Here is a 12,015-nt window from a genome sequence, read left to right on the forward strand (position 1 = left end):
TGTTTTATGAAATATACCATTTTTATAGAAAAGCGTATGACATGTTATATTTACTTTTTTAACAGAAAATGTATTAGGGGCATGCTTGGTTATAAATATATAAAAATAAACATATAAACATTTGTACTGCAAGAATCATTGCTTATAACAAAAGTAAAAAAAAAAAAAAAAAAGAAAAAAGAAAAATGTTGTCTACTGTTGTCTAAAAGGAAAAAAACAAACAAACAAACCAAAAAACATAACATAAATAAACATAATTATGAAGTAACGTCTGGTTTACGCACGCTCCTTGCCTGGCACTCCGCTCCCTCCTTCTTCTCCTCCTTCCAGCCTTGTGTTTTGGTTCAGTGTCTTGTCCCTCGTGTTGTCCCTTTGACCCCACATTAAAAGAACAGAAACGCGAGTAGCGCTACCTGTCCGTCTGATTGACGTGCACGTCTACTGTGCACCCCGCGCACACGGGCTGAAGACAGCGGGAGGGCGGGCTCAAGCGCGCTGCCGTCCAATGGGATGAGCGATGGGAGGGAGCTCCACTAACTCCAGCTTTGTCCTAACTTACTGGGACTCCTGAGCACAATATGACTGAAGCCTCTGCACCGTTATTTCCACGGGACGGTGCGTGTACCGCTTCAGCCGCGTGCACTCTAGTCTACACCGCTGAACTGCGCACTGACTTTGCATGAACTTTTTGTTATCACCGAGGACGAGCCGGGGACTTAACTTTTGTCTTGGCATTTTGAGAGATTTCTCACTCAGGATGTTAGAAGCGCAGTTGGACTAACACTTATCCCGCGTTCTGAGAGGATAATAAAAACTTGTGGAGCACTTTTGGACACTTTTGCGAACTTTCCCATTGACTTTTCCCTCGTGCGCACAGCGGAATACAATGCTCAAGTAACGGCGCGTAAAAGTGGATACATCATCGGCATGGACTGTGTCTGAGCGAGGATCACGGTGACCATGGCGCACGCAGGTAGGGGCTCGGGCCGGCTTCATTTGGTTCTCCTCTTATTGTGGACTCTCTCGCGGTACTCAGCATCCAGCCAAGTCCGCCAAGAGTTTCGCGTACTGGAGGAACAGCCCGTGGGCACATACGTCGGGACGATAGAGACGCGACCCAGCTTCACGTACCGTTTCAGTGAAAACCACAAACTTTTTGCCATCAACGGCACCACGGGAGTTATTTACACGTCTTCAGTGATTGACAGGGAGATTTTACAAAGCGATGTCATTAACGTGGTCGTGCTGTCCAGTCAACCTACCTATCCCACGGAAGTCCGAATAATAGTTTTGGATATCAATGACAACTCGCCCGTATTCCCAGACGCCTCTATAGTGGTGTCTTTCAAAGAGGACGCCAGCAGCGGGAGACAAGTCATCCTGGACACCGCCACCGACTCGGACATCGGGAGCAACGGCGTGGACCACACTACGTACAGAATAGTGAAAGGCAACGAGCAGAGGCGGTTCAGATTGGATATCACTGTCAATCCCAGTGGAGAGGGAGCATTCTTGCACCTAGTTTCAACAGGAGGCTTGGACAGAGAGGTCACTCCGTTCTATCAGCTCCTCATTGAAGTGGAGGACAAGGGAGAGCCGAAAAAGTTTGGCTACCTGCAAGTGAACGTCACCATACAAGACATAAACGACAACCCGCCCGCGTTTGATCAGGAGCATTATCAAACAAGTGTGTATGAAGACGCAGCGGTGGGGTCAAGTATTTTGCAAATCACAGCCACAGACCAAGATGAAGGGGTGAATGCAGAAATCCGGTACTATTTAGATGAGGGGACTCCTTTTCAAATTGACCCAAAAGCAGGTACAATAGTGATCAAAGAGGGTTTAGACTTTGAAAGTAAGCGTGAATATTCCTTAACTATACATGCAGTGGACAATGGGGTACCAGCATTATCAGGCAGGACAGAAGCTACAATAAAACTCTTAGATGTCAATGATAATGATCCAGTAGTTAAGTTTCGCTACTTTCCCACTACTTCTAAATTTGCGTCTGTGGATGAAAATGCACAAATTGGCACAGTTGTAGCACTGCTGACTGTTTCAGATTCAGACTCCCCTACAGCCAATGGTAACATATCTGTCTCAATTTTAGGAGGGAATGAGCAGAGACACTTTGAAGTGCACACGTCTCCAGTGCCTAATCTGAGTTTGATAAAAGTAGCTAGTGTGTTGGACAGAGAGAGAATTTCCTCCTATAACTTAACTGTGTCCGTGTCAGACAATGGTAAACCTATGGCCAGGTCTTCTTTTGCCAGCCTGGTTATTTTTGTGAATGATATCAACGATCACCCCCCAATATTCCAGGAGGCAGAGTACAGAGTAGATATCAGTGAAGACATTCCTAAAGGCAGCTACATTAAAGGGGTCTCGGCAACAGATGGGGACTCCGGGCAGAATGCCAACCTGCGTTACTCCCTCGTGTCTGGAAATGCTTTGGGCTGGTTCTCCATCAGTGAAAACAGTGGTTTGGTTACCAGCGCTGCTCTGCTAGATAGGGAAATTGCATCTGAAATTGTGCTCAACATTAGTGCAAAAGACCAGGGGCTGCAGCCTAAGATTTCGTACACTAAACTGATAGTAAACATAACAGACGTGAATGACCAAGTGCCCACGTTCACACAGAGCACGTATCATGTTTCTGTAGTGGAGCACGCCCCTGCTGGGACAGAGCTGCTGGTGCTGTCCGCCTCAGATGACGACCTCGGGGCCAACGGCACGATCCGGTTCTCATTTGATGCAGAGACACCAGCCAAAGTCCAGGAGTTGTTCCGCCTGGACACTGTGTCAGGGAGATTAAGCACAGCGGCCGAGTTAGACAGGGAGGATCAGAGCTCATACTTACTCCACATCCAGGCAGCAGACGCAGGCACCCCCCCTCTGCACTCTGTTGGAAAAGTCAACATCACCCTTAGGGATATCAATGACAATAGGCCAGTCTTTTACCCGGTGCAGTATTTTGCTAATGTGAAGGAGAATGAGCCTTCTGGTTCTTATGTAACCACAGTTTCAGCCACAGACCCAGACTTAGGCCGGAATGGCACTGTTAAATATATCATTACTGCTGGCGACACATCCAAATTCCGCATTAATGTCAACAGTGGGAAAATTAGCACACTGGTGCCACTGGATAGAGAGGAGAAAACTGCTTACCAGCTGCAGGTAACAGCAACAGATGGTAATGGTCTCCGCTCACAAACCCAGGCTATAGTCACTGTTACAGTCATAGACACACAGGACAACCCCCCAATATTTAACCAGAAAGCATACAGTTTTGTCATGTTTGAGAATGTGGGCATTGGGACAGTCATAGGAACAGTTTCAGCCACAACTGTTGATCTAAACACAAACATCTCGTATCTTATAACGTCTGGAGACCAAAGGGGGCTTTTTACTGTCAACAACGCAGGCCAGATTATAGCGTCAAGCCAAATAGACAGAGAAGAGCAGGCTTTCTATCAGCTCAAAATAGTGGCCCAGGGTGGTGACATCACAGGGGAAGCTTTTGTTAACATTACTGTCAAAGACTTGAATGATAATGCTCCTCGCTTCATTCACGCTGTGGAACATGTGAGCGCTGTTGAAAACTGGAACACGGGTCACGTCATATTCCAGGCCAGAGCCTCAGATCCAGATGAAGGCCCAAATGGCGTGGTGGTCTACAGCCTCAAACAAAACCCAAGAGGCCTGTTCCATATTCATGAGAAGCATGGACTTATCACTCTGACGGGGCCGCTTGAGGTCACCACCAGTTCCTATGAGGTGGAGGTGATTGCTTCAGATATGGGGCTCCCACAGCTTACCTCCAGTCTGGTCCTAATAGTCAGCGTGTATGATGTCAACGATAACTCTCCTGTTTTTGACCAGCTTTCTTATGAAGTCATTATACTAGAATCCGAGCCGGTTAACAGCAGATTTTTCAAAGTGGAAGCTACAGATAAAGACTCTGGACTAAATGGTGAAATCATGTACGACATTGCTGGTGGGAATACAAGGGATGTGTTTGGTATTTTTCCAGATGGACAGTTGTACATCAAAGCAGAGCTGGACAGGGAGACACAAGACAGATATAATTTAGTAGTGGTGGCCTCAGACCGGGCTGTGGAACCGCTTAGCGCCACTGTCAACGTTAGCATCATTTTGGATGATGTCAATGACAACCGCCCTTTATTCAACAGCACTAATTACGTGTTTCATTTTGAAGAGGAGCAGAAGAGGGGGTCCTTGGTTGGCCAGGTTTTCGCCGAGGATAAGGACTTTGGCCCGAACAGTGAGATCCGATACACATTCGAAACGCCGCAGCCAAACTTTGAACTCAACGCCATTACTGGAGAACTGACGAGTACTTTGCAGTTGGATCGCGAGTCGCTTATGAGACAAAGAGGCGCCTCGGTTTTTAGCTTTGTGGTCGTCTCCTCTGACCAGGGTCTCCCCAAGCCCCTCCGAGACCAGGCCAAAGTCCAAGTTTACATACAAGACATCAATGATAACGCACCTAAGTTCACTAAAGACATTTACCAGGCCTCCATTTCAGAGTCAGCGCAAAACATGACACAACTTCTGCGGGTGTCTGCGTCTGACGTCGACGAGAACAAAAACGGACTTGTTCATTATCACATTTCCGAAGGGAACGAAGAGGGGCAATTTACTATAGATAGCAGCACCGGTCAGGTTACTCTAATTGGAAAGTTGGACTATGAAACAACTTCAACTTATTCACTGAAAATTATTGCTGTTGATGCTGGAGACGTTCCCCTGTCCTCTTCGTGTTTGCTTAGCATCAGCATTCTGGATGAAAACGACAATTCACCCGCCTTCCCCAAATCCTCTCTGTCTGTGGATGTTTTGGAAAACATGAGGGTAGGAGAGCTTGTGGCTTCTGTGACGGCTACAGATTCAGATTCAGGCCCAAACGCAGATATAACTTACAGCATCACAGCTACGAACAATCACGGCACATTTAGCATTAGTCCCAACACTGGAAGTATATTTCTGGTTAAAAAACTGGACTTTGAAACGCAATCTTTTTACAAACTCAATATCACAGCAAAAGACAATGGCAGACCGCCTCGCTCCTCGTCCATCCCTGTCGTTATTCATGTTCGAGATTTCAATGACAATCCACCCGTGTTCACACCTGGAGATGTGTTCAAGTCCATTCCAGAAAATCTCCCTATAGCTTCCTCAGTCCTAACCATCATAGCACATGACACAGACGCAGATATCAATGGTGAACTGGAGTACTCTATTGTGCAACAAGTTCCAAGAGGAAACCATTTTAGCATTGACCCAAGCACTGGACTCATTTTCACTAACAGAGAAATTGATAGGGAGTTTTCCAATTTATTTGAGTTGACTATAAAAGCAACTGACCAAGCCTTTCCTGTTGAATTCCGCCGATATGCGCTTAAAAATGTCACAATTTGGGTGACAGATCTGAATGACAACATCCCTATTTTTGTGTCCCAGAATGCACTTGTCGCTGAGCCAAATATAGTCATTGGATCAATCCTCACAACAGTGCTTGCATTTGACCCAGATGATGGAGAAAATGGAGAAGTGGAATACGAACTGGTCGAAGGAGACGCTGACACTTTTATAATGGACAGGTACAGCGGGGACATCAGGCTAGCTTCCCAGTTAGTGCCGTCCAGGCTGATGTACACGTTGACAGTAGCCGCAACGGATCACGGCACAGATCGCAAGACATCCAGAACCGAACTTACCATCATTCTACAAGGTATCGACGGACCTGTTTTCTCCCAGCCAAAATACATCACAATTCTCAAGGAGGGCCAACCTCCCGGAACCAATGTCATCTCACTGGACGCTTCAAGCCCGCGGGGGTCCTCAAGCAAAGTGGAGTATTTCATCGTGGCCGTACGGAGCGGAGGGAAAGCAGTCGGGCGACTTTTCACCATCGGGCGGCACACTGGAGTCATACAAACCGCTGCCGAACTTGACCGGGAGAAAGGGTCAGATCTCTACCAGGTGGATGTCTACGCCATAGAATCGGACGCCAGTCAACCCCGGACACAACGCGCTGAGGTGAGTGCGCTGCTGGCTTGCAATCCTTCCATACTACTGCTATTATATTTTGTTCTGTGGCTGATCTATTTGGCAATGGGAGGGCCTGAACTCACACATTGGCATTTGCTAAAGGCGTTTGGACGGAGTATGTGAAATGAGATCAAGATTTTGCACGGGGGAAAATAGTAAAGAGTGTCCAAGTCACACTTAGAGCAAAGCCTCCCATTGCAATTGTCTGCTTGTTAATTAAATAGGTTTTCATACTCCGTTCTGTGTTATATTAACTCATCATATTTTTGGACTGGTTTCGTAAGACCCTGTTCTTTTGCACGATAACTGTACTTTGCTGTCCAAAACCGCTAGCCTCAACAAATCGTCTTCCTCCCTTTTTATTCCAAAGTTGGAAACTCAACCAAGTGTCTGTGACAAGCTCTTATCCTCTTTCGTGACTTTAATGACATAAGTGTTTGATATGAACCGCACAAATCAGGAAAAAAAGCCCTTTTATGGACAGCGTTGAGTAGAAATATCTCATTCACTGATTCTGTTTCACATTTAAGCCTATGTGTGCTCCCTCGATGTCTCATGTAGAGAAACTAATTCAGTGCAGACGTGAACCGTGAGTGCCAGTATTACATTTTAGCCTCTTTTAGCCTAGAGCTGTTTTAGCACTGAAGGTGGTCCCAAGGTACCAGCATGCATTGCACCATGGGCAATAAGTGACCATCCAAATCGCGTGACCTCTTAAGACTTTATGAAAAGATGCAAAGCCAGGGAGGGTGAAATTTAATCTTGCCATTTAATTTGCATAATGTCCTTTTGGTTTTCATCAAATATCCTGCCAGAAATAGGTTAAGCCAGTGTAACTTAATAACCTTAAGTTCAATCTTCAATTACCTGCTATTTTACACTCAGCAAAACAGACATTAGCATTACCCTTATACAGAATATAGGCACAAATTAGCTAAGCGGTATCGTATAGCTGGCGTGTTAAATTCCGTGTTGTAATTATGCAGGCTATTTGGAGTGAAACTGAATGAAAGCGTAATTTTAAACTTCATGGTTTTACTAAGGCGAAGTACATTTGACATTTGACCATTTGTGAATGTATACAAAATTTTGCATCACTTTTTTTGTGAAATTGTGATTAAAAGGTAAAAAACCACCTATCAAAACCTCGCATATCAGATAATTATTATAAATTAGTAGTGCACATCTTCTGTTAACTACTTTTAATATCAAATCGTATTGGAACAACCACTTGGCAAAAGCTAGGGTAACTTAAAGGTGCACTATATAACTTTTCTGAGGGTCCACAGCTGCTTGTCTCTATGAAGATCTTATTACTTTGCCTGGAATGTTCCACAGTATGGCATTACACTCAGTTATCCATTATCAATAAAATGTGTCCTTAAAGCCTTGAGAAACATGCTTTCTTACTAGAGCTGGACTTGCATTTCCACAAATCTGACTTACAACTTGACCTAATGGAGTCTCCTTCTTGCCTCCAACTAGATAAGTGTTTAATATCATACTGTGGAAGATTCCAGGCAAAGCAATAATATCTCTATGAGGTGACAGATGTTTCATTGTATGCCTTTAACAGGAATATCAAATGTGCAGTTCGCGTGCTGGTAGGAATGATTTCTTCTATACTTTGATCCAATACAATGCCTTTTTGCTCCATTTCCAATCTTTAAAATTCATATTGTTTCCAAGTTATGAACTTTTGAACTAGATGGCTTTACCACACCACCTTTGCAGTCGAAGCATGTGATTTAAGCAGTAAAAAAAAGTCTCTTTTCGTCAAAGTCCTGCCAGTTTTCTTTGGTGTTGAAATTGTTGTCTAGCTTGGCTGTACCACATACTGCAAGTTAGGCTATTTTTGCAGTCAGTAGGTGCGGCGTCAAAGTGCACTGTGGTACTATCGTGTAAACTTCCAGACTTGAACTAATGTTTTTCCACTTCTGTGTTTATGCACCAGATACCCAGTAGCTACCAGGGGGATTATTTCCATCCCCTGGGCTGTGACCCGTTCACATTTTACTTTTCCCCACTCTCTGCATTGATTTGACTTGTAGCTGGCATGTTTTTTTCCCCCACCCCAACTCGTGTGCACCCTGTTTTGGAAATTCTCAAATAAAAAGAATCTGGTTGGACAAGCGTTATCGACAGCGTTGATCTTAAACAAATCGGAGTCAAGCTGGGGAGAGTGGAGAGAAGGGATTTTTCCTGACTTTCTATGTATCCTTGAAAGCATCATTGTCAAGTATAGCTGATTAGAAGTGTCAGTGAAGGTAGCATGTGTAGTTACTTTCATTTCGGGGCCTCAACTTTTCGGTTAACACATTTCGCTACAGGAAGTGCTGTTGATGTTGATCTAGAGCTAAACGATATGAAAAAAATAAAAAATAAAAATAAATAAATAATATATATATATATATATATATATATAAAATATATATATATATATATATATATATATATATATATATATATATATATATATATATATATATAAATGTGATCTGATAAGCATTGCGATTGTGATTTATTTTTTAGTTATCTGATTCTCTTCAAAGTTCACATTTCAAACATGTCCAGAAGAACTGAAAAAATACTGAAATGTGAACTGAATCCCACGTTTCAAATTGCAGGATTAGCAGTTTTTATTTTCATGCAGGGTAACATGATATTTTGTTGTTTGTGGAGGAAATTATTGTAATTCCAAAATTGCAGCCTTTGCAATTTGCTAATTGCATTCATTCAAATTATATTACATTTGTTTGTCATTAATCTTGCAGCCCTATGTTCATCATTGTTTGTAGCTGTAGCTTAGGAATGCGCTGGAAATGACTTCATTACCCAGAAATCCCAGCGTACTTTCCTGTTAGTAGTTCTTTGGGGGCGAATCTCTAGAAAGACGTTTGTTGGCAGCGGATTGGTCCATTGTTGGCGAATTCAGATTCCATTCCTGCTGCTTGACAGGATGTTTTTAATTTCACCTCAATCGAGTTTTGATTCATCATATCCTGGATGTCAGTGTTGGAAGGTACTCGGAGGTGGATTGGAGATTTTGTTCCAAATTTTGAACTCAGAGCAGGTGTGTGTCCATTCAGATAAGCACTGTCAGATTTATGTGTTTGACATGTGGGGTTATAGCTCTTCCAGCGACTATTGTTATTTTAATGTTCACTCTTTTGGGTTCACGCTCTACATTCCATTCTTAACATTCGCTCAAGTTGTGTGAAATATTTTATCGTGAGTTATAAGTATATTTTAGGCTTACCTGACTTGTGTTTATACTTGACTCTATTATGCTATACTGTCTATGCTATATTTTCGCTGTCTCATGGTATTTTTGTGAATAGTAAGACCTTGAACTGTTGCCATAATGACCACACTGTGATGAGAGAGATTTTAGTCCACATAATTGTTACCAAATGTTTTGAAAATGAATTTCCCCACAAAGTACATGGAAAAGTACCCATGATAAATATTGACCCCTAAAATTTATTGTTCCATCTGTCATCTATTAAACAAGTAGATAAATAGTAAATGGCATAAATACATGTCCTCCGTACTTAAAAACAAACATACAATGCCTCTTTCCATATGCTAGCATTTAGGGTTGTTGAAAGTATCAAAAAACAGATAACTAAATGATACTAAAACTAGTATCGAAAGTAGATACTGAGTTGAGCAGATATCTATGCTAAAAATTCACATTTAAAGGACAGTAATTAACCTTTCCTAAATAGTTACAGAATGATCTTAAGTTGTTTCTGAATTAGTATAAGACCCATAAAGTAGTGTACATCCATGGGCCACTGTGGAACATACCTGGATGACATGGTACTATAAAAGAAAGTACTATAGTTGATGTTGAAAATCACGTTCTGTTGTCTGTAAAAAGTTGTTGTAAAAGCCCAGATTTTTTTCCCATGTATTTAAACAAAATCTTGCCCCAGTACAGATAATGATAATCAGGAAGTGCACATTTGCATGTTGGTTATTTTTTAGCTTTACAATCATGGCAAAACACTGCTCTCAGAGTTGTGAAAAGCACTCATAAACTCATTGCGGTGAATAAATAGGATGCTTGGAATGCATAAGGTAAGCGAGGAAACACGTTTAAAATGAAGTAGTTCTGTTCCCCCGGAGGAGCTGGAGGACGTGTCTGGGGTGAAGGAAGTCTGGGAGTCCCTGCTTAGACTGTTGCCCCCATGACCCGGCCCTGGATAAAAGCAAGAAAATGGATGGATGGATGAATAGTTGTGTTTTTCATGTTTTTAAGACTGTAAAAATCAGGTACAGCATTTTTAGTAGAATTTTCATGTTTGTCTTATACTTAAACCTCAACCATTTTAACACATTTCTGTACATTTCTGTTGTGTTACCAAAATATCTTCAGGTTATTGTAGTCAGAATAGTCAGTCAAGTGTTTTTTTTATTATCATTGTGGTATCTGAGTATTGAATCTATTCCTTCGTATCAAAATCTAGGTTGAAATGTTGGTATCATGATAACACTACTTGCAGTACATTCCAAAAGAGGTTGAACTGCAGTGTTATAGTATTTTATGTAGAGCTCATGACACAGCATTACAAATCATCTTGTTCTCACATACAATCCCACCTTCTCCATATGGCCGGGCTGCTACCATTGTTTTCATAGGGTGATGAAGTGTTGTTTTCGGGGAGGCCCCTGAGTGCCACATCAGTCCTTTCCCCCTCCCCTGCGCACCATTGTTCCCACTGGAAAGTAAACACGCTCCCGAGTGTTCAGCGGGCCTTCCTTTTAGCTCACATTTAGACTGCTTTTGTTATGTTTTAGTCTGTGCCAATGCCGAGCCCTGGCATATTTAGTAGTGTGCATGGTTCTGTCTGCTCGTGGCTACTGTATAGGGGTGTCCAGAGCTGAAATACTGTGATGGGAAAGGGCGGAGAAGATGTCAGAATGGGTTACTGGGTTTTGTGGGAATTGAGACAGGGGAGGGACTTCTGAAAGTGAATGGTTAAAGGTGCACTATGTAACTTTTCTGGTGGGAGTCAGCTTGTCTCCGTGGAGATTTGGTTGCTTTGCTTGGAATGTCCCACAGTAAGTTTTTGAGTGTTTTTTGAGGTGTGTCTATTGCACAGAAATACCTTGACAACATTTTTACTGATTGTGGTCACCTCTCCTCAGATCTGACCTGTAACTGGCCTAGTGGAGATAGATGTTTAGTAATTGTACTGAGGAACATACCCCACAAAGCAATAATATCTCCATGGTGACAAGTAGGACCCTCAAGAAGGTAACACAGAGAACCTTTAAACTCTAGAAGTGGCAATAAATAAGTCTGGACAAAGTTTTATTAACTTTTCAAATAAATGCTGTATAGTGCTAAACATGCATAATAATGTATGAGTAAATGAATGGTGCCTTTTTGGTTTAATTGAATTGTATATTTTTAGTTTTACAGTGATGCACTCAAAGAAAGTTAAATATACCTGCTAAGTTAAGACTTCAAATGGAAATCTGCTGGAAAGTCCCCCTGAATTGTACCCTTTATGAAACTAAGTTAGTTAATCTATTTACAGTGCATATAAATAAAAAAAACAAAAACAAAAATTCATTATATATGTTGTATTAATTACGCTCACAAGGCTACAATATATCTTGACACATTTGTTCATACATAGAAAACATGCAAAAATGAACTGTGTAACTTCTGCTTAACCAACTCCATGTTGTGGCACAGCAACAAATTCTGTTCAAATTCTGTTCATGACAAGTCAGGACAAGTAAGGAAATAATTAATATTTCTTCCCAAATCAACAGTTACAGATGTTATAGGACATGAGGAACAAGATTTCTGTGACTTCTGTGAGCAAATGAGATTATATTGATATTACATACTGGAAAAATGTGTGCCACTTTGGGAAGATCAGTAAAATGACATAAACAAGTCCCGACATTTGTTCTCGC

General features: G+C 42.1%; 1 protein-coding gene across 1 annotated transcript in view; it reads left to right on the forward strand.

Annotated features, from left to right (window-relative positions):
* The first annotated feature begins 960 nt into the window (after positions 1-960).
* fat4 (FAT atypical cadherin 4) overlaps positions 961-12,015 on the forward strand; it is a 206,996-nt gene continuing 195,941 nt past the window's right edge. The window contains 1 exon segment of the mRNA XM_055159457.1: positions 961-6,063. Within this exon segment, the coding sequence (XP_055015432.1) occupies positions 961-6,063 (5,103 nt within the window).

The sequence above is a fragment of the Boleophthalmus pectinirostris genome, unplaced genomic scaffold, assembly GCF_026225935.1.
Source record: "Boleophthalmus pectinirostris isolate CB_2022bp ecotype Guang Dong unplaced genomic scaffold, ASM2622593v1 HiC_scaffold_23, whole genome shotgun sequence".
NCBI lineage: Eukaryota > Metazoa > Chordata > Actinopteri > Gobiiformes > Gobiidae > Boleophthalmus > Boleophthalmus pectinirostris.